The 24,448-nt window shown below is 34.6% G+C and overlaps 1 protein-coding gene across 1 annotated transcript in view; it reads right to left on the reverse strand.

Moving 5' to 3' along the window:
• Positions 1–11,607: 11,607 nt before the first annotated feature.
• The window catches only part of LOC144977513 (phagosome assembly factor 1-like), a 33,889-nt gene continuing 21,048 nt past the window's right edge, over positions 11,608–24,448 (reverse strand). Inside the window, exons 5-14 of the mRNA XM_078922813.1 lie at positions 23,681–23,760; positions 22,270–22,349; positions 20,676–20,779; positions 19,615–19,727; positions 18,705–18,781; positions 16,961–17,101; positions 16,155–16,237; positions 15,475–15,586; positions 13,338–13,469; positions 11,608–12,530 (exon numbers count right to left, since the gene is read on the reverse strand). Of these exons, the coding sequence (XP_078778939.1) occupies positions 12,417–12,530; positions 13,338–13,469; positions 15,475–15,586; positions 16,155–16,237; positions 16,961–17,101; positions 18,705–18,781; positions 19,615–19,727; positions 20,676–20,779; positions 22,270–22,349; positions 23,681–23,760 (1,036 nt within the window). The 3' untranslated portion in view covers positions 11,608–12,416. The remainder of the gene's footprint in view (positions 12,531–13,337; positions 13,470–15,474; positions 15,587–16,154; positions 16,238–16,960; positions 17,102–18,704; positions 18,782–19,614; positions 19,728–20,675; positions 20,780–22,269; positions 22,350–23,680; positions 23,761–24,448) is intronic.

Raw genomic sequence — 24,448 nt, forward strand, 5'->3', positions numbered from 1 at the left:
TGAATTCCGTAAAAATACGGAAAATTGACAACAGTAGTTTGTTTTTGATAGTGATAGCAAATATTTTGAAATAACCTAGCAGCATCCCAGATGAAAGAGTGGCTGGTTATTGCTACTGACCTTCTTTGTACACTACAAAAACCAGCACACACCATGGCCAATGTGCTATAAATTATAAAAACAAACTCTGAAAGTTGGGCTGACAAAACTGAAAAAAAAAAATTAATTATGAATTGCGACTAAAAGTCATGTATGTATGTCTGTGTGAAAGTGAAAGGTATAAATTGTAACAACGATAAATATAGAATTTAAAAAAAAACAACAAAAAAAAAACAATATAAAAAATATAGAAAATGGAAAATGGTTTCCGATGAGACATTGATATCCACGGCAAAGTTCAGGCATGAAAAAAATATACAGATATTTAATTGTGAAAAATAGGACTCTTATTTAGTATAGGGCAACTGGTCATGATGGCGGATAGATAGGGTGTTACGAGGAGGAAAGATTGAGACATGCATGGATTCATTCAACAAGATTTAGAAAATTAAATATCACACTGCTGGGAAAAAATTTCCATTACCTCGAGAGTGAAGATGTTATGTTACAATGTAGCAACAAAAAAAAAAAAAAAAGAAATCAAATATGAAATCGCTGGTGTTAACCATTTCTAGTGCATGGTCTTATAAGAAGTGTTAATCCATCGTGCCACAAAAAAATTATGCGCTGATTAGAAAAGAAAAAATTACAAATTATTATTATTATTATTATTATTATTATTATTTTTATTTTTATTTTTATTATTATTATTATTATTATTATTATTATTATTATTATTAATATTTTTATTATAGACACATACCTGAGTTTTAAGATTTTTAAAAAAAAATTTAAAAAAATTGATGAGCCGACCCACTAGAGGTCATATGTCAAAGGAAGGATTTTTGCGATGACCTGCCCTCATTGATCATAACGATGAAAATGAAAACATCTTTATTCTCCATACATCATACAACAATCATACAAAGTCGTATCACCACATATGTGACCCCTCGTCTCAAAACGGTATTATGTTGGGGTGACCAGGTGCTAAAAAGTCAAATTATAGTTAAACTGGTCAAAAATATGAAACTGAAACGTTGGTATTTAGCACAGTAAAATATGATATTCCTTCTCCTCTTTAAAGCGTATACACTCAACGTAAGCATGATGTTTCTGGCTACAAATTCCATTTTCAGCATCTTAATCATCCCGACTTAATACCGTTTTGAGACGAGAGGTCACATATCGTCATCAGGTAATGAAAATCTATCTGAATTATACAAAAACTATAAACTTTCTCACAAATTTGCATTCAGGTTTGAAAGCTGTAACAGCTTGTGTTCATTTCTTTATAAGGATTTTACAACACATGCCTTGCATTTAGGCCATTTCAACACCAGTGAAAAAAAAGAAGAAATTGGATAGTCAAAAAATTTCTAGATTTACAATCAAAAGGATTCGAGAAAAAGTAAGATAAATGAGGCTGGTCCATAACAGATGAGAATCCAAGAGCATACTATCAGTTTACTTAGTTTATCACATAAAAGTCTCATTCACACATAAATCAAAAGATCCAACTAATGTTTTATTGTTTTTGAGGGTTTTACGGCGCTTGCAACACATTAAGGTCATATCAGCACCAGTAAAAAGGAAGAAAATGGGATAGTCAAAAGTTCTAGAATTACAATTAAAGCACCTCCAACTAAGACTAAGAGGAATACACCCAAATGTTTACAAATCATATGTTCAAAATAATATATATGACAGCACAGACGAAAAGTTGAGCATAATTGGCAATCCCTTCAGTTTGTTTTGTTTGTTTTTAAGGGTTTTACGGCGCTTGCAATACATTTAGGTTATATCAGCGCCAGTAAAAAGGAAGAAAGTGGGATAGTCAAATTCTAGAATTACAATTAACTCACTCAACCCTAACATCAACTATATCCGTAGTTTACCCTGGTTACTTTTACCCCATACCAATTTATTACATTTTTATGTGACAAATTATAGGCGTACTATCAAAGCTATTTTTTTTTTTAGTTTTTGCATTTTAATGGTAGTTGAATAAAACTATCTGTGCACATGCTCGTTTTTAATACATTTTTTCCAATTTTGAAAAGTAGCAAAAATCTCTAGGATTGAGTGAGTTAAAGCACCCAAGAAGTCCATGCAGTAACACACAGCAAACGACATATATATATATATATATAAGTGTTTCACACAATTCATTTTTGTAAAGTATTATTCCAATCACGCAGGGGTTGACAATTCACACATATATTAAATAAATCAAAGTTAAAGCTTGTTAACTTGAAGGATTCCTATTTGCTTCTTTAACTGTCTCGTATTCACAAGAATGCATGAACAAACAAATAAATTTGTTCAATTGAATTGAAGAGTGGTTTTTCAACTCTGGGACTCCCGCTAGCTCAGTTGGTAGAGCACTCGCTTCACACTCTAAGAGGCCATGATCAATCCTGGGTGCAGTCGACATTTTTCTTTCGTAGACCACCTGTCCACACAAAAGTGATTGGGTCGCTGTGTCTGTTAGATCCGGTGGTAGACTTAGTGTCCTATCCAAAGGATAGAAAGCAATTGCTATTGTCTGTTTCATGCTATAGATACTGGGATAAACTCCAGCTCCATGGGCCAAATGGCTCTAAAAGACTACTTTATTTGTTTTCTCATAACCTCCTAATCTCCATTTTTCCCATTTCAAGATAGTAAGGATTATTTCCCCTTAAAATGTCTCATCCGGTCTATTATGTACTATTATTATTATTCTATCATGATTAAACCTCAAATTCATACACATCTAGGGACACTCTTGTTTTTTTTCTTGATGCTTAAAATAAAGGTTAGGTTTTAATTTAGATAGAGCTCATGGACGGACAATCTCAAAGTGTAAAAAAAAAAAAAAAAAAAAAAATCAACTTAACAAGGGTTGGAAAACCAGTCTTCAATTAATATTGAATTCGATCGATTTTAAGCTCTGGTTTTGGCAATAGGATTCAATAGTCGTAACGTCACTTCCTTCATAATGACGCATGGTAACTTAGTAACACTGGCTCTAAACTATCGGAACAATGGCGGACGCCCATATAAAATATTTCTCCGACGAGCATAAAAGCGTATCCAGAGGAAAAAAACACACATTTGATCATGTTTTGACTTTTACACATTCTGATCAGAAGGCATATGAAAAGTTCTAGCCAGCATGAAGAATAAAAAGTAATGATTTTCTTTGTTTAGAACCAAGATGGCCGCTGTTGCTGGGCGGCGTGACATCAGACTATTGAATCCAATTCCGCCACATCCAGATATCTGGTGTATAATTTGTGGTGAGATAAAACAAGATCCCAGGGGTCTAGAGAAACGTGCATATTATTTCCAGTCATATCTTTTTTTGGTTTGTTTGTTGCTTTAGGTCTCTTCCAACACAATTGAGGTTATATGAGAGACCGCTGAAACAAAAAAACAAGCAATCTAACAAAAATAGTACAAATGTAAATCAAAATCATAACCTAAAGATATCATAAGCTAAATTATAAATAACCAAGAACAAACAGGCAGAAGATTTACAGAAAAAAAAATATCCCCTGTCAAAAATACAATCACAAACCAAAGAAGCAGGATAGGCTAGTAAAGAGAAGAAGAAACGACATCACTATCGGATCGTACACCCATGCGAACATCATAGGTATATGATTCAAGGGTGATGCTCCCATCCAACCACCCGCCCAGTCATATCTAATTTCAATCTTATTTTTAACTGTACCTGCCACACTTTGAATACGAGGAAACTGTCTTTAAGCTCTACAGACCTGCCAACTTGAAAATTTAAAAAAAATCATAATTCTTAGGAAATAAAGATTGTAATCGCTATAGTTGACTTTAAAAATAAACAATTTACCATCACAATGATTAAATAACACTTCAAAATTATGTAGTCTGGCATCAACTTTCATTTTCAGTAAATTTTAATGACTTGAAGATGCTTGTGAAGTTCTGAATTTGGAGCCGAAATTTCGGAATTTTACGAATTTTTCGTAAAAGTAGGCAGATCTGGTTATAGGTAATTTCAAGGTCGGTAAACATGGAGGGTCATTGAATATCAAAAATGTTATAGTTATAGATCTAGAGTTGAAGTGCATACTCAAGAAAGAGTAAGAAGACGAGACTATTTCGAACAGAAGAAGGATTGAAGACACAGCGAGAGTGACCTTTCTGACCCATCATTGCCCTGACCATAACAATCCTCTCAAGTCAAGCAAAAGTGTAAAAACGCCTTGGAAAATAAGAATGGGTTGCCTAACATATTAAATCATTGACCCTGGGAAATAATATCCAGCAAAATTCAACATTCGTGCGGTGGTCAAGAAAAACTGTTGGATGTTGCTGCTCAGGCCAACTTCAAGAAAATGACAAAATATAACAGGACTAAAATGAATCATTTCTTACATCTTCATATAAAGTGCTCTTCGTTTTCATAAATAATCCAAGGACATTCTCAAGACTGCAATCCATAAAAATTAGAAATATATCAATAAAATTATTTTCCATAGTTAATCGATACCGAACATAAAATTAATGCCCCAAAGAATGTGATTTTCTCAGTCTTTTGAAATTGGGATATGGAGTACATTGATGTTTGTAACTTTGGCTCTGTTTTGCTATATTTTGAAAATATTAACTTCTTTTTTAGAAAGAAAAGAACTGTTTTCCCCATATATTTTATTCATAGAAAAGAACAACAAAAAATTTCATCAATCAAGCAGCATCTTTACTTGGGCGCAGATTCCATTTGTTTCAGACATGGACAAACTTTTAAAAGATAGAAATATGTTAAGCAATTGATATACTCTGGAAAGATACTATTAAAAAATTTGGCCAGAAAACTAGTCCTTCAAATATCAATCAATTTAAATGACTCTCATCTTGGCAAAAAAACTCTCAAACTTGGGACTTTAAGAAAGACTTCATGAAGTCCCGAGTTTGAGAGTTTTTTAATATATAAAAATGTAATTAAATTCCCTTTATTCATCTCCAAGGGGACATTTGTCTGTAGGGTCTATTCCGAAGGAAGACTGGAATAACCCAGGCGTCAGTCGCAGTGCATCGCTGCAAACTGAGCTAGGGCGAGGTGACTTGCTCAAGGCCACACAATGTAGTGGGTATTTGAACTCGGTACCTTTTGGGTAAGAAGCAAAGACCGTATCACAGAGCCACGCTGCCCCTATCTTGATTTTTTCAAACGAGGGTCATTTAAAATCGATCGATATAATTTGTGAAGGACGAGTTTTCTGGTCAAATTTTTTTCCAGAGTACGCCAGTGAACTGGTTACGGTCGATATGAGTGTCAGATTATTGATATAGTATTATATTAAATTAAGTGAGAAACATTGCAGGAATATATCATTCAATATTATCATAGTCACCGTCTAGAATTATGATAGGGTAAATGAGGTGCTAGAAATTCTTAAAGCGAAAGGTTTGAAATGCAAACATTGCATTAAGTTATTAAATCATTCCGTGCTCTTTGGGAAATGTGAAGGTGAAAGTATGTGTAAATGTGAAGGATTTTTAGCACATTTAGAGAATATTGCTTAGATAGAAATGTGGTCTAGTGGTATGAGTATGACACTCGCTTTTGGATTGGAAAGTCCTGGGTTCGAGCCTCGCTCGGCGTAAAAGTTGAATCCTTGGAAAATATTCTTTACTCACACTCTCTCACCATACTCAGGTGTAAAATGAGTACCTGGCCGTTAACAGCGTTGCCTCTGTCGGAAATTTAAAAATTGTATTATCGCTTGACAGCCATCATGTCTCGTTCTTTATGTTAGTGTTGCTGTTAGTCAGGGACCCTTTTTAAGCGCTTTGAGCACGTTAAGAGGATATTGCGCTAGATAAAAATGCTCAACTTTTTTACTTTTTTTTTTTTTTTTTTTTTAAAGATCTGAAAATGTGTGTATGTATGAAACAGTGCCAGTCAAAGCAAGAAAGAAAAAAAAAAATACAAGAAAAAAAACATAGCAAAAAATTAGTTTGCCTCCAGTAGGCTCCCTAATTTGCCAGGTTTTTTGTTTTTTTTTTTTTAAATGCACTCAGAGCTCTCTGTCTATTGAGGGGTAGATGCACAATATAAATGGTTATAATTATTGTTTTTTTTTTTTTTCTGAAACTGCAAATGTTTTTAACTTTGTAATTAAATAATGAGAATTGATAGACACAGATTTAATCTATTTGTAGCATTTGGTTCATCCTGACATATAACTAGGCTGAGGTGACTGATTATAATATATCTTATCCGAACCAGCGACCACCTGAGCTCTAGCCCTTCGGTCATAATAATATATATGTACGTAATAGAATAGAATAGAATGGATTATACAGGGTCATTATGAGTGGAGTAATGGATTGGTCAAAGTACATGATTTTACACAGTATTTATATATATACGTTGCTGTCATTGATTTGAAGATAATGATGATGATGATGATGATGATGATGATGATGATGATGATGATGATGTTGGTGACAATAATGATAACGATTATGATGGTGGTGGTGGTGGTGATGACAATGATCATGATGATGGTGATGGTGATGATGATGATGATGATGATGATGATTATTATTATAATGATGATGATGATTATGACAATGATGACAATAGTAGTGAAGCTACTGATGATGGAAAGAGAAGGAGATATATATTTATTTATATATATGAAATATTGCCGTTGCATTGCTTAAACCCCTTGTATGTATCAAACTCCATATTCGTGAAACATCATAACGGATGGAAGTTGTAGCTGCCTTTCTTATCCAACTGAGATCATAACGTGGTGTCATTCGAATTTACCTCAATGTCTGCCGCTGACTCTGAACTTCAATGAGAATTTATTTAACATAGTAGCATAATGGCATAAAAATGTTTTACTGTTGTCATAATGATACATCTACATCTCATTGCATCTTTTTTTATTATTTTTAATTCCGTACTCCTCTACGTTTACACAAAATTTATAATTCCTTGATTTTAAAATGCAACACGAGCAAAAAAAAAAGAATAAAAAAAAAAGAAAGAAGAAAAAGAAACACACAAAAAAAAAAACAAAATATATTAACTTGTGGTTGAATATAAAACATGCAGTTATTAATGAAGACCATCAGGACAGAAGAGCGAGGTTACGATTGTACAAATCAGATGACCTTTTATTAAAAAAAAACCAAAAAAAAACACAAAAAAACTTGCGTAAACCAACATCTATCGACCAAGAATAAGAGAAAAAAAAATCCACTTTCATTACTTTTCGAAATACAAGCTTATGGAATTGAAAAATAAATTTAAAAAAAAATAAACTTTATTTTTAAAGTGCCGATTAAGGATAGGAATCTTCAGGATGACAGTGCGGACACGAGTAAAACTGTGGTCGCCTTCAACTTGCACGTATGCAAAGACGAGCTGCATGCAGGCACTTGTGGCCCCCCACCCCCTGCCTGTTTTATTTTGTTTTTAAGGGTTTTACGGCGCTTGCAACACATTTAGGTCACATCAGCGCCAATAAAAAGGAAAGAAAATGGTGATAGTATAAAAGTCCTAGATTTACAATTAAAGCACCCCAGAAAAAGTTAGACAAAGGGGAATTAGTACAAATAGGGAATATGTGTGGATTCCAAGAGCATACCATCAATGTACTTATTTTGAGATCACCTAAAAGTCTCATCCACTTGTGCCCACCGCCCCCTGCCTGTGGTACCCCCACTAGGAAGTTTACACAGTACTTCGCAGATACAGATGACACGTGATTCTACTATTGACTCTAGTCTTACGAAACTCAGCTATTGCCAATATTCCATGGTCACCAAATAAACAAATAGAAAGAAAAAAAACACGATATTCATTGCCGTGTATAATTGATTAAATTATAAATGACAATTGTTTACTATCATTTATTCAGCTTAATGCAATGAAAAAAAAAAATTGAAGAAAAGTTCAAATTCTTGTGTAACAGTTTTGTTTGATTTTGAGGGTTTTAAGGTGCTTGTCACACTTTTAGATCATTTCAGCGCCATTAAAGTGGGAGATGATAGTTTGGAAAAATTACTGATCCAAAGTTAAAAACACCACCCAAAAAAAAAAAAAAAAAGAAAAAAAAAAAGACAAATACAAAGGAGACGGGTTCAAAAAGAGAACATCAGATTCCATGAGCAAATTTACCAATGTGCCTATTTTGACATTATTTATCATTATTTATAGGACCAATCCAGGTACAAGCAAAGGGTCGTGCTAAAGGGAATACGATTAGTGGAAGAGTAGCGTCCTTTGATTGGACATCACAGACTATGGGTGACGTCCAATCAAGGGACGCTACTCTTCTGCTAATCTCATTCCCTATGAAGGATACACTCAAACGTTTACAAAGTACAATATATCCAGTTCAATAAAAAAAACAAACCGATAATAGTAATAGTATTAAACAGAGAGATGATTGACAAGTAATAAAATATCATCTCTCCAAAAACGGGAACTATACATTTACCTGCTTCCCTCTCTGTGAAGGATCCCTGCTCGGACCAGAAAAAAAACCCTGAGATATGTCAGTCCAAGACAAAGATATCAGCAAAGTGGAAAAAAACATACATGGAATAGAGGACAGCGATAGTGACCTCTCTGCCAACCATGAAACACCAAATTAGAAGCTGCTGTGTCGTAGAAAGACCGTACAATAATTTTACAATGCAGGAAACTGTTCTACTCTCATCTTTCTAATCCTTAACATTTAAACAAGCAATGACAAGAATGCACGATTGAGTTAATGCCCTTTCTTATACAATCATTTACATTGAAGATTTAAAGATAACAATTCTAATGCCAATGAAGAGCGTCTTTGATTAGCTTTGCTTTCTCTATTTGACTCTTCGCATCTATTAGTGGTACCCTTTTTTTTTTTCTTCACCATTATCATAAATAGATGAAAAATTTACTTTGGAGAAATAAATAACACACTATCAATGGGAATGATCTATATTCAGGTTTTCATAAAACAAGAGACATCGATCACATGACAATAATTGCCGTCCAACGATTGGATATTTAAAAATAACTGATGCCGCTTTGCTTAGGAAAATTGTAAACATTCCTATGGACCAAGCCGAACAAAATGACCAATTGTGATGTTGGATATTTAAAAAACTGTAAATGCTTTTTACTATGGAAAAAAGTCTTTTTGAGCACATTTTGCAATGTGACCAATAACTCAAGCTTATAAAAAAAATGACATAGTTCGTCCCCATTGAAATAATTGGCATGGTAACGTATGATGAAATACAAAATAGATTGATCATTAACTGCCTGAGTGTTCATATTTACAGGTTTTTACAACTGTCAAAATCGCCATTTCATGATTTTTATTCACAACATGACACTGTACTCGGTGAAAAAAAATTCTAAACTTAATAATAATAATAATAATAATAATAATAATAATAATAATAATAATAATAATAATAATAATAATAATAATAATATTAATAATAATAGAATTCAAACACCAACGTCAAAGTGTAACAACTCATTATGCCAAACCTAACCACTCCGAAATCCATCATTCTTTAACCCTTCAAAAGCGAGACTACTCAAAGTGAATACTACTACTACTACTACTAAACTGCTAGAAACTGCAATCTGAAAAAAAAAAAAAAGGATTGAAAAGAAAGAAATATAATAGTTTCAAAACAGAACAAAAATACTTAATCTGGAACATACAGTTTGGGTTCAGAACTGTAGCATGGAACATTGCAGGTTCAAAACCCTAATGTAAGATCCCAAAACAATCCTTGTTGAGTATTTTGTTCTATTTTCATTTTTTTAAAGCTATTATTTTCTATTTTATTCAACAGCAAGACTGTATATTTCTTCTTTTTTTTTTTTTTAAAATCCCAATTTGTCTGAATTTGTCATAACTAAAAACTTGCTTTCAAGAAAGCTAAAATAGCAAAGCAAAGATTTGCATCACTAGTAATGCTAACGAGGTAAAAATAAACCCCCATTAAGATCTGGTGTGGTGTTAACTTGAACTGAAACCAAACCCTCGCCTAAATATAAAAAGCTGCTTTGTAGCCTAGCGATATGACAATCAGCCTCTGATCTACAGGACCCTGGTTCGAGTCTCTCCGAGGGTGGTAAAAAAATTGAGTCCTGGGGAAAGGCTCTTTACTCAGTTTTTTTCCACTCTTCCTACCCAGTTGTAAATTTTTTACCTAGCTACAAACAGCATTATCTCAATCGAAAACATTTTTAAAAATCGTGAAATAACAACATCAAGTTGGTCGTTGTTGGTTTAGGACCCATTGTAAAGCGTTTTTATCACATTTATTAGCAGATAATATTGCGTTATAGTTAAACCCACATTTTTAATGCTAACAATATTTATAAAATGCAAAAACGACCACAACATTTTTTGAGTGGATAGTCAAATTAGTGAATGATTTCTACTGGTCATAATCTACATTATATCTATATTATATATCATCGCCAAAACTGTTACTGTTAGTAAGTCTTCTTGTCTTTCCATTTCATATAAAATCAACTTTCCCCCCATTTCATTTTCTTCACAAAAAAAAAAAAAAAAAAAAAAAGAAAGACCATTCATTCAAAATATCAATAATCGTTTTTTATCACAGAAAAGGTCAAGGATGCCTGTGAAGTGATGTGAGCCTCGGGGAAACATGAAGAACATCTGAAAAATAGAAAAAAATTATAAAACCCACAATGAAACATAAAAAACCCCCAAACAAACAAGGGAAATCTGTACACCGTTTAAAGTAGAAATTAAATGCAGAGTAACCAATGACAAATTTGACGACCGTTGTGGATATAAAATCCTCCGTGTTTTTTTTTTAAAATGGAAGTTAGTATCTCTCGCATCATTGTTTGTTTATTTATTTTGTTATTAGAGGTTTTACGGCACTTGCACCACGAATAGTTATAAGGTCATTTCAGCACCAGTAAAAAGGAAAGATGTTAGAGGAGAGTTGTAGACATGAACTTAAAAGCACTGAAGAAAAAGGAAGAAAAAGGGGGGACTAGGTCAGGTAGGGAACAGAAGATGTTCCAGGATAAGTCATCGATGTGCGAATTTTGACATTACCAAAAAAGTCCCATCCAGACACAAGCTAAGGACCCCTATGAAGGATATATTCAAATGTTTATAAAGTACAACATACAATATGCAGCATTCAAAACTAATAATTATAATAGAACAACAAAACAGTAACAGAGAGACGATTTACACAGAAAAAAAAAAACATCATCTCTCTAAAAAAAAGATACTATGTATTTGACTGTCTCCCACCCAGCTAAAAATCTTTGCTAGGACCAGTTAAACAATTGAGCAATCTGAATCCATACAAAGTCAGAGAGCAACATGGAAAGGGAAAACATATGAGGGATAGAAGACACAGTGAGTTTCCTTCAGCCTTCCTATGGGAGGTAAAGTGATGGAACTACGGCTTCATTGAGGTGCTATTCAGAGAACTCTTACCACTACTATCTTGATGTTTGTTTTTTTGTTTTTAAGGCGCTTGCAACACATTAAGGTCATATCAGCACCAGTAAAAAGGAAGAAAATGAGATAGTAAAACGTTCTAGAATTACAATTAAAGCTCCCAAGAAAAGGTACGGCAAAGGGGAATTGGTTCAAATAGGAAACAGACGTAGATTCCAAGAGTACACTATCAAAGTACTTAGTTTGGGATCACCTAAAAGTCTCATCCAGGCACAAGCACTAATCCCCAATAAGAGGAATACACTCAAATGTTTTACAAATCATACATAATATTAAAAAAAACATAATACATTGCATAACAGAGATATGATTTACAAGGAAAAAAATATCATCTCCCAAAACTCTAACTCTACATTTGGCTATTTCCATCCCACCAAGGGTATTCAGCCAGGGCCTGGACAAAACCAAGTAATCTCATTCCAAGACAAAGACAGAAAGCATGTTGGAAAATGAATATAGGGGGATAGATAGAGGACACAGCAAGTTAGCAAATTGACAGAGAATCCCAATACAGATGGTCTTCCATCGTATCCTAAACATCTCACAAGCCGTGCTGCGATGTGTTATGGCCGAGCTCGGATAACAACATCTGTTTGCATGTCATAAACCGTGTAAAAATAATTCCTTCCTTGAGTTATGAAGATCAAATAATCGTCGAGTGGTAACAGACAGACAGAATCCATCTGTTTGCTACACGTGTAGTTAGTTACGTAAGTTGGTTGATTGGTAGGTGGTGGTAATGGTGGTGGAGCTGGGCTGGCCGGGGTGTCCAGGGGTCAAATCCAGAGGTCATCACATTGGTCAAGAGGCAGAGGACGAGGTAGAGGTGGAGGAGGCGTTGGATGAGGAAGTGTTGGAGGATGGAGTAGATGACTGATACAAAGTGACGGATACTATATGTTGGTTACTCATCACCTGGGGATGGAGTAAAAAAATATAAATCTATCATTCTATTGCATTACTGATGCTATGCGTTTAGCCAAAAAAACTCACAACATTCACCAGCCGGATATAACGTACTATGCAACACACAAAACTGTGTGTGTAACCTTGAACTTTTGTAAACTGCGTGTAACCTTGGTGCGGCTATGTGGTCTTGTGCTATGATACTCGCTTTCGGATCGGAAGGTGCGGGGTTCGAGCCTCGCTCTGCGCATAGTTACATTCTACAACCGTACTCTGGTGTAAAATGAATACCTGGCCTTTAAGGTGTTGTCTCTGTCCGAAAAAATTGTAATATCACCTGACAGGCGTCATTTCCCGTCCTACATGTTAAATGTTGCTGTTGACCAGGGACCCCTTGTAAAGCGTTTGAGCACATTTAGTGGATATTGCGCTATATAAAGCTCAATTTTTTTAAAGCTCAATTTTTCAATTGTAAGGATTTTGAAGTGTTATTTAATCATTGTGGGGTAAATAGTTGATCAATACAGTTAATTATAGCGACTACTATTTTTATCTCTTAAAAAATTACGAATTTTGAAATTTTCAAGTAGACAGATCTGTGATGACGATAATAAAAAATGATAATGATGATGATGATGAGGATAATGATGACAATGATGGTGGTGATGATGATGATGATAATGATGATGATGATGATGATGATGGTGATGATGAAGAAGATGATGATGTTAAAGAAGATGATAGTGGAAGTGGTCATTGGTAATAATGAGTGGGGGGGGGGGGGGGTGACACGGAATATGAATAGAAATGACATACTTCAAAGATAAGGTCCTGTATACCGTAACAGAAAGTCGACCCAAACGGATTGCTGGTATTGGTGGATGCGGATCGGTTGAGGATGACGGGACGGTGTTTGGGGGTCACTAACACTTTTTGGACATCGTCCCACTGTGGGAAAGGAATCGGATGCATTCAGAAGTATCGTTCAAATCATGACATATACAGGATATATTATGGCATTTCTCTCCTTTTTGAAATAGCTACAAGAAGTAAACACTCAAATATTACCATGAACAAAATCATAGAGAGTAAAAATTGTAAGGAAAGCAAAATATAAAATAATTGATTAAAAAATTGGCAATGATGTTATTTTTGTCTTTTGTTGTTTTAAAAATGTTTATAATGACATATACAGCATATAATATGGAATTTCTTTCCTTTTCGAAATAGCTACAAGAAGTAAGAACTCAAATATTACCATTAATAAAATTAAAGAGAGTAAATTGTGAGGAAAACAAAATTGAAAATAATTGATTTAAAAATTGACAATGAGGTTGTTATTTTAGTCTTTTGTTGTTTTAAAAATGTTAATAATGACATATACAGCATATTTTGACATTTCTCTCCTTTTCGAAATAGCTACAAGAAGTAAAGACTCAAATATTACCATGAACAAAATCATAAAGAGTAAATTGTATGGAAAACAAAATTGAAAATAATTGATAAAAAATGTGACGATGATGTTATATCAGGGTTGCCAATTCAGGAGGCAAAAATTTAATGAACTTTTACGCAAACACATAAACCAACCCCTTTCTAAGTGCTGAACTGTAAAAAAAAAAAACCTTTATAAATTTAGTTTATTTTTTCCCGTTTAGCAGCTGATTGGAAAATATACTGAGAGTTTCTAACATACCGAATTCCATAAATACACTGAAAATTGACAACCTGGTGTTAGTTTAGTCTTTTGTTGTTTTAAAAATCGTAATTTGGCTGGCCAACATGGCGTAAAAATGAGGTTATAGATAGTATGCGCTAGGCTAAGAAGCTCATAACATTGCCATCCGGAAAGTATAAAGGACCAACACACAAAACGATGTGTAACTATGAACGTTTATAGTTTGGTTAATACAGTTTAGTGAAAATTACTCACAAACGTGTATGGCAAAACAATAACGAAGACTTGAGTGGCGTCAACTTCATTCTATCTATACTGATCAAATCAGAAAAAAGTGGCGAGTTTGTTTGTTATTTAGTTTTGTGGTTTGAGAACGAACAACTTCTCTGGCAGTTTGTCATTACTTTCCAGAGGCTATGGCTTTATGAATGAATGAATGAATTTCGTAGATCGTCTTTTAGTGAGAGATCTTTTAGCCAGTCGGCACCCGTCTTATGGAACCAACTGCCTTCATCCCTCAAAAAATGTCCGACATTTGAAAACTTTAAAAAGAAACTTAAAACACATCTCTTAAGAAAATCAATTGATGTTTAACATTTCTATTAGGCCTACATGTTATAGATATCCTAAATTTTCATCTTGTAGCACAGTGCATGGTAATTAAATTACAAATTGATTAATGCTATTCCAATATGATAGATTTTCTGCTTAAATTATCAATTTATTGTTGTGTTTTATTTGCATTGTAAAGTGCCTCTGAGCACTTTGTGTATCTAGGCGCTATATAAATTCATTCATTCATTCGTTTATGATTATGTACTCACAAACTAATCAATGTCTGCACCATTTTTATTTTCAAAAAACATCTACAGTGAAATATTTGAGATTGTGATACTAAATATACTCTTAAATCAATTATCAAATTTATTTTTATTCTATAATGCCTACATATTATCTTTATATATATATATATAAATATATATATATATATATATATATATATATATATATATATATATATTCACAAAATTGCATGTAAAAGATACATTCGTATTTAATTTATTTTGAGGTTTTTATAGGTTATTTAATGCTGATATCTGAGTATGTTTAATGTCAATACTTTAATCCATCTTTTTTCTTTGCCACGTCTGTTGTACAATTTCCGAAAAGGATGAATAAAGTTTATTATTATTATTATTATTATTATTATTATTATTATTATTATTATTATTATTATTATTATTATTATTATTATTATTATTATTATTATTATACCTTGGAGTAGGCATCAATGACAAGTAAGTCGTCTTCCATCAGGATGGTCTGTGATTGGTTGGATTTGGGTGTATCCATGGTGATTGGAAGCTTGAATTGGCATCGACAGTAGCTGGGGAAAGTAAACAACGAAATACAAACATATCGGGATGTGTGGAGAGGGAAAATATGATGTGCTTTTTTAATGCGCATTGTTGAGTCCTTGGAAAAGGCTCTTTACCCACATTTTCTCACCGTAATCAGGTAAGGTCTAAAATGAGTACCTGTCTCTTAACAGCATTGTCTCTGTCGGACAAAAAATTGCAATATCGCCTAACAGGCGTCATGTCTCGTCTTACATGTTACATGTTTTTGTTGATCAAGAACCCATATAAAGAGTACCTGTCTCTTAACAACCTTGTCTCTGTTGACAAAAAATTGCAATATCATCTAACAGGCGTCATGTCTCGTCCTACATGTTACGTGTTCCTGTTGATCAAGGACCCCTATAAAGCGCTTTGAGCACATTTAGTGGATATTGCACTATATATAAACTCAGCACATTTAGTGGATATTGCACTATACATAAACTCAAGTTTTTTGGGGTTTTTTGTTAAAAAAAAAAAAATAATACCAGATTGACAGGGCGGATCACAATTAGTTTGAAATAAAAAAGAGGACATTAAAAATAAAAAACTCACATATTAAAGTTGTAGTCCCCTGGGTAGTTTGTGTGGAGCACAAACTTCTTGACCGTATGAGTCGTGGCGTCGAATAGCAAGTCCTTCATTTGAAAAGATAGAAAAAGAAAATTAAGCTTCACTGTCATTTGTGATGATGAAGGAGATGATGATGATGATGTTAAAGAAGATGATAGTGGAAGTGGTCATTGGTAATAATGAGTGGGGGGGGGGGGGGGGGGTGACACGGCTAATATAAATAGAAATGACATACTTCAAAGATAAGGTCCTGTATACCGTAACAGAAAGTCGAAGAAGAGGAAGAGGAAGAAGAAGAAGAAGAAGAAGAAGAAGAAGAAGAAGAAGAAGAAGAAGAAGAAGAAGAAGAAGAAGAAGAAGAAGAAGAAGGAAGAAGAGAAGAAGAAGAAAAGAAGAAGAAGAAGAAGAGAAGAAGAAGAAGAAGAGAAGAAGAAGAAGAAGAAGAAGAAGAAGAAGAAGAAGAAAGAAGAGAAGAAGAAGAAGAAGAAGAAGAAGAAGAAGAAGAAGAGAAGAAGAAGAAGAGAAGAAGAAGAAGAAGAAGAAGAAGAGGAGGAGGAGGAGGAGGAGGAGGAGAGAGAAGAAGAAGAAGAAGAAGAAAAAAAAGAAGAGAAGAAGAAGAAGAAGAAGAAGAAGAAGAAGAAGAAGAAGAAGAAGAAGAAGAAGAAGAAGAAGAAGAAGAAGAAGAAGAAGAAGAAGAAGAAGAAGAAGAAGAAGAAGAAGAAGAAAAAGAAGAAGAAGAAAAAGAAGAAGAAGAAAAAGAAGAAGAAGAAAAAGAAAGAACTACTCACCACCCCCATGGTAAAATAGTTAAAGAAGTAGTCGGCACTCGTAGACCGGATATGTTTATGTGCATCCGGTAAGTGGATCTTCATCTTGTCTTCAGACTTGTAAAACTTACTGCTGGGGCAGCCCAAGGCACTCACAACATCCTGGTGAGGAGAAAGAGAGAGACAGAGAGATTATAAAGAAAATTATATATGTGCAGCTATGTGGTCTTTTGATCTGACACTCGGCTTTAGATCGTATAGATCGTCCTGGGTTTGAGTTCCACTCTGAGGACGTATAGGCGAGTCATTGGAAAAGGCTCTTTACTTACGTTCTCTCACTGTACTCAGGTGAAAAATAAGTACCTGGCCGTTAACAGCTATGTCAATTTTGAAAAATTGTATTATATTCCAAATAAGCGTCATTCTTGTCCTACATGTTAAGTGGTGCATTGGCTAAAGAGCCATTGTAAAGCATTTTGAGTATGTTTAGAGAATATTGCGCTATATAAAAACTCAAAGATTTTTTAAAAATGTTAAGTCGATGTCATAACAATAATTTAAACTGAGCTCATTCAACCAAAATATATCTGGGAAAAGCCCTATTAGGTGAATGCGTTTATCACAGATTATGTCCCTTAGTTGTGTCAAACACAGTGAACACTATTAAGAGGACAACACACAAGTACCCACTTTTTAGGTGGGGCTCTATGGTTTCAACGAGTGAACAAAACTCACATGATGAAACGATTCATTCAAACAACAAGCCACAACACTGAGACAGCCGTCTCTGTGGAAAGGTCTTTGTAATTATTCTTTGTCCACACTATTCAGGGGACTGAATTTGGTAGATAATGCATTTACTCAAATACCTTTAAATTTTACATCTGTTGCTCGGATCGTGAAGAAAAATCTTGGCAAAACGGGAACACTTACCAATTTGTATCACATGCATATTTGGGAACTAACATGTCTCCCGTTGAAATAATAATAATTTAAATAAATAATTGAGCTTTATATAGCACAATATCCACTAAATGTGCTCAAAGTGCTTTACAAAGGGTTCCTGGTCAACAGCAACATTTAACATGTAGGACGGGACATGACGCCTGTTAAGCGTTATTACAATTTTTTGGACAAAGACAACGCTGTTAACAGCCAGGTACTCATTTTACACCTGAGTAAGGTGAGAGAATGCAAGTAAAAAGCCTTTTCCAAGGACTCAACTATGCGCCGAGCGCGAGGCTCGAACCCAGGACCTTCCGATCCGAAAGCGAGTGTCATACCACAAGACCACATAGTTACACACAGTGTAACTTTATATCGATTATAATATGGATGTATGAGTAACTAAGAGCTAAAATGCCCACTGACTATATAACCAAGTGACAAGATGAAAAAAGAATAATAATTTTAAAAAAATTAAGCCCCCCCTGAAAGTCATTGTGAGACGTTGTTGCCGAAACATTCAAGGAACGTATAATCCATCACACAAATGTCTGACGTCAACACGAATCACCCATGTTGTCCAAAATAAGCAAAAGTCAGGGTAAATAATCTTGCACAAGGAAAAAAAATGAAAATGCTTGAAGCCGGTCTCGAACCTAGTACCTTCCTAGTCACAGTTCAATGTCTTAACCACAAGGCCATTTTGCACCCCCCCCCCCCCCAGCCCCCCAATGCTTTGACCTGAGATAAAAAATTTTTAAAACAAACAAAAAAAAACAAAAAAAACAAAACAAAGAAACCTCAAAATAAACAAATTTACCTGTACAGAATCTCCAAAACGTACTAATCTCTCCACTGACTTTTTACGGGGGTCCACCAATTTCCCTTGCACATTTCCTGGCAAAAAGACAAACAATTTTTTTTTTTAATTAAATAATTAAATAATTTAATGAAAAAAAAAAAAACAACAAATTATTACTGGTATAAGATAAGATAAGATAAGATAAGATAAGATAAGATAAGAATAAGATAAGATTAAATTTATTAATCCAAACAGGAAATTACATTGTGTTTCACATGGCTCAAGGTAAAAGATAAAGTTACCATTTGTGTTTCGCTAGCATTAGTATTACCATTGTGCTTTGGTGATTTCATTTTTACCATTTTTTCTCTTTTTCTTTGTCTCTTTCTTGAAAGTTATAATCAAATTTTGTAAATTATTGGCGAAAGCCTAAAAGTAAACAAAAAAAACTTGAAACTCGAAACCTGTATGAACTGAATACTCAAAATTGACTGTCTGATTACTCAAAATTGACTGTCTGATTAGTCAAAATTGACTGTCTGAATACTCAAAATTGACTGTCTGATTACTCAAAATTGACTGTCTGAATACTCAAAATTGACTGTCTGAATACTCAAAATTGACTGTCTGATTACTCAAAATTGACTGTCTGAATACTCAAAATTGACTGTCTGAATACTCAAAATTGACTGTCTGAATACTCAAAATTGACTGTCTGAATACTCAAAATTGACTGTCTGAATACTCAAAATTGACTGTCTGAATACTCAAAATTGACTGTCTGATTACTCAAAATTGACTGTCTGATTACTCAAAATTGACTCTCTGATAACTCAAAATTGACTGTCTGATTACTCAAAATTGACTGTCTGAATACTCAAAATTGACTGTCTGAATACTCAGAATTGACTTTTATAGAGAATACTACCTTCAGTGACAAGGAGGAATTTGAGGCCCGAGGTAACGTTGTTGTCCCTTAGAACTTCCAAGCAGTCCAAGAAACAGTTACCGTAGAAACACGTCACTGGCAATGCTGGGGCCCTGAAAGGGAAAAGTTGTTTTTTTTGGGATTTTTTTTAGATCATGGTTCAAAATTCACAATAATTAATAATATTTTTTCATGAATACCACCTCCTTCTGAACATTTCAAATGTCAATAATAATACTAGTAATAATAATAATAATAATAATAATAATAATAATAATAATAATAATAATAATAATAATAATAATAATAATAATAATACAGTTTATTTGTATAGCGCCCAATCCCGTTGACAAAAACAGTTCTAGGCGCACGAAATTGTAAAAGCATCATTAACAACGTTTCTGTACACACACCCATTTATACAAGTGTGTACACACACACATACCCTCACAACACACACATTCATCAAAATGTACATATGCATAGAGATGAAAAATATCTGGCAAGGCTGAGCGTAAATCACTCTGTGCTTGAAAAAATGTGAAGAATACGCTCTGGCCATTGGGGCCAGGGCCCGGGCCAAGAAGAAAAAAATGATTAATCTCAATCCAGAACAAAAAAAGATAAAGAAGAGAGAACAACATGGAAGGTGGGAAAACAGATACAGGGAATAGAAGTCACAGCAAGTGACCTCCTGCCCACCATGGGAGGTCAGCATAAGACCACATCCAGGGTTTAAATTATAATTACATATGACTACACCTTACCCAGGGGGTCGGATAGCTCAGTTGGTAGAGCACTCGCTTCACACGCAAAGGGACCGAGATCGATCCCAGTGCAGTCAAGATTTTTTTTCTGACCCCCCCTGTCCAACCCAGCAGTGATTGGGTAGCTGGGTCTCTTAGATCTGGTGGAAAGTACTTTGCAATAGACTAGCATCCTATCCAAAGGGTAGCAAGCAATTGCAATTCTCCGTTTTCACGCTACAGAAACCGGGATAAACTTTGGCTCTCAGGGCCGAACGAACGAACGAACGGCTGTGAAGGACTGCTACACCTTACCTTGCATCACCAAGACTATTTCCTGCATAGATACACATCCGGGCTACGACCGGCGACATCCCGTTGGGGAACTGCAACGATCCAAGGCCGTGGGCGTACTTGGGCTGAGAAGGGGAGAGAAGCAGACGTTGGTTACGAGGATGGACGGTAAACAACTCATATCTTCAATGCAATCATGACATGATTTGTACAATAGACCAACCCGAAACTACAGCATTTCCTGTTTCAATAACTAGAACTAGAACTAGAACTAGAGAATGTCTAAAGCGCAATATCCACTAAATGTGCTCAAAGCACTTTACAAAGGGTCCCTAGCCGACAGCAACACTTAACAAGAAGGACAAAAATAGCACATATTTTTCCAAAAGAGACAACGCTGTTAATGACAAGACACTCATTTTACACCTGAGTACGGTGGGTGAATGTGAGTAAAGAGAATTATTCCAAGGACTCAACTATGCACCCCTGAGAGGACCTTCCGATCCAAAGGTGATCAACAGAAAGATACAAATTAAATATTATTTCCTTTACTCTCTCACTTCGTGGCATTACACTATGACAGATGACCAATTTATTTCAATTTTGTTTTGCTCTAAAAAAAAATAGAAAAATACCACTAATCACTAAGCCACACAAGAGGAGATTTTTTAACATTTTTATATTAAAATACTATGTACTTTTTATTTGTTTCAAAACGCATATTTTTTGCTTTCAGTTGGTCTATGGTACAAATAAAAGTAATGATAAGAAATATATATTTTTTTAAAATGATTACGCCTTCCACCATGTCACCAACAGATATCGTCGCTTAAGCATTCCATGAAGGTATATGAATTAATGATCCATCAAACAAGATGTCTGATGTCAACAGGAAATTAAGGGTTAATAATCTTGCCCAATAAAACAAACAAAAGTGCCTGAAATGGGACTAGTTTGTTTTTTGTTTTTAAGGCTTTTACGGCGCTTGCAACACATTCAGGTTATATCAGCGCCAGTAAAAAGGAAGAAAATGGGATAGTAAAAGTTCTAGAATTACAATTAAAGCACCCAAGAAAAAGTAAGACATAGGGAAACTGGGAACAAATAGGGATCAGATGTAGATTCCAAGAGCATACCAACAATGTACTTAGTTTGAGATCACCTATAAGTCTCATCCGGACACAAGCACAAAATCCAACAAAAAGGAATACACTCAAATGCTTACATTATACATTCAAAATAATAAATATAATAATACATAACAGAGAGATGATTTACAAGGAAAAAAATATCATCTCCCAAAAAAATAACTATGCATTTGACTGTTTCCCTCCCAGCTAGGACTCTGACCAGGGCCAGGACAAAACCAAGTAATCCCATTCCAAGACAAAGACAGAAAGCGTGTTGGAAAACAGATATAAGGGGATAGGAGACACAGTATGTACCTCCCTGCCCACTATGGGAAGTCAGGAACCCCACCCAGGAAATGGGGCTCGATCCCAGGATTTTCAGGGTCACAAGGCAATGCCTTACCCACTCGGCCACTTCATCTCCCTTTATAAGTAATATAATATAAGTGAAATACTTATTTCATCTATCATTATTCTATTCTCACCTCGTATTTGGAATTGATTGGGAAGTCGAAGGAAAGACCCCTGAAGTTTAACACAAACAGCTGCTTCTCTGCTATGTATACTGAGAAATGGAGAGGAAAGTAGGGGTGGGGAGGGGGGGGGGGGGGGGGGGGAAGGGAAGAAACGTAAAAAATGTGAATATAATATGAATGCCAAAGACAAAAAGAAAGAAAGAAAAAAAAGACTTAAAACGGTTCAATAATAAAGAATTAAATTTGAAAAGATGATTTTTTGTTTGTGAGAAAAAAAGAAGAAAAAGAAAAATTCTTTCTCTCTCTCTCTCTCTCTCTCTCTCTCTCTCTCCTCTCTCTCTCTCTCTCCCTCTCTCTCTCTCTCACTCTCTCTTACTCTCTTTCTCTCCCCATTACGCGCATGCACACACACACACACATACACACACACATACAGATGCCCAAACAAACACACACAAACATATAAATACAAAAACACAAATGGGCAAAATAATTTATCTAGTATTCATATAATACACTCTCACACAGACAAAAACAGTGGACCCAACTTTGAGCTTTTCAAAACTACTGCAAGCAGTCGTAAAATGCTATAGAGCAGTAAAGTTAGGTGCCCCAAACGTAAACAATAACAAGTTGCTAGTGATTTCCGTAACGGACCGGAATAATTTACGCACAATATAGGTCTCCCAATTTTGTAGTTTGAGTTGTAGGCAATACACTTTCAGTATTGAAAATATGTTTACATAAAATCTAACAGTTGCAGAAATAATAATATAAGGCTAAATTATTATGAAAATCAGGCTCCGAATAATTCTCGTTTTGTTCACACCAGCGCAATAATTTGCTCTGGTCTAAAAATAGATAGACTGTAACTTTTGATAAATTTTAGAAAATTTTACCTTTTGTTCCATAAAATATCCATATCTAGACATTATTTGATGCATGATCGAGTATTTATGAATATGTGTTTCTTTTGCCACCTAACAGCCAAATTTTAAAGGTTATTTTTTTCTATTATTTACATTGGAACGTGAGCTGTCAAGACAGGAACATGTGGTTTGCCACGTGCTTCTCGACCTTTGTTTACGTTTGGGGCACCTAACTTTACTGCTCTATAGGGAATGAGATTAGCGGAAGAGTAGCGTCCCTTGATTGGATGTCAACCATAGTCTGTGACGTCACTGGCGGAAAAGTTATTTGAGAGAGAATGTCATGTTGGTTGTGCGCATGCGTCTATCATCGTCGCTTGCGGTAAAAGCGGCTTGAGACACTTCAAAAGCAAATTGACGTTCTCTCTGTAAGGTGACGTCCAATCAAGGGATGCTACTGTTCCACTAATCTCATTCCCTATATTACGACATTTATCACTGACATACAAAGACACAATCAACGTATTTTTATCATAAGCCAGATGTTTTACCTCCAGGGTGAGTGGCACCAAATGATTGGTCAATCTGGTCAATTGTAGGCCTGACCTGAGGTGTGTTGAATGGCACTCCACTGGAATAAATCGTAACGTATTTTTAAAAATTAATATACTGTGCATGACGACTAAGAAAAAAGTATATTTTCAAGATCTTAAGAATGACAACTTCAACAACTTTCTGTTTTGCGGGTCTTTTTAATTAAAAAATAAATAAATAAATAAATAAATAAAATATATATATATATATATAAATCGCTTTTCAAATGCAACCTCATAGACAGTGTTCAAAGATTTTGTAACCTTTAAAAAAAAAACAAAATAAAATATCTCAAGGTAAAATTTCCCTTTTGCATATATCGCAAAAAAAAAAAAAAAAAAAAAAAGCAAAAAAAAACAACCCAGAAGAAAATTTTAAAAAGCAACAACTAACAACAATCCCCCCCCCCCCCCTCACCCCACTATGTATAATTATTTGCAGGTCTGATAACCTAAATTGTTATGAATTCATTGTTGTCATAATAGAAATACACTCAAACCAACAACAATGTCAAATTAAGCCCATAAATGTATTCGACTAACAGACCTGCAAATAAAATCACCAGACATAACCAACATTATAAACAGGGCTACAAAATTATTTTTTGCCCAAGGAACAAAAAAAAACCCCCACAAAAAAAACAACAACAAAAAAAACAAACAAAACCCCCCAAAAACAAACAAACGGTATCTCCCATACTACCCTAGTGCCTAAAAATACATGAC

Source organism: Berghia stephanieae, chromosome 7, assembly GCF_034508935.2.
Source record: "Berghia stephanieae isolate SIO BIC M18660-M18661 chromosome 7, UCSD_Bste_1.3, whole genome shotgun sequence".
Taxonomy (NCBI): domain Eukaryota; kingdom Metazoa; phylum Mollusca; class Gastropoda; order Nudibranchia; family Aeolidiidae; genus Berghia; species Berghia stephanieae.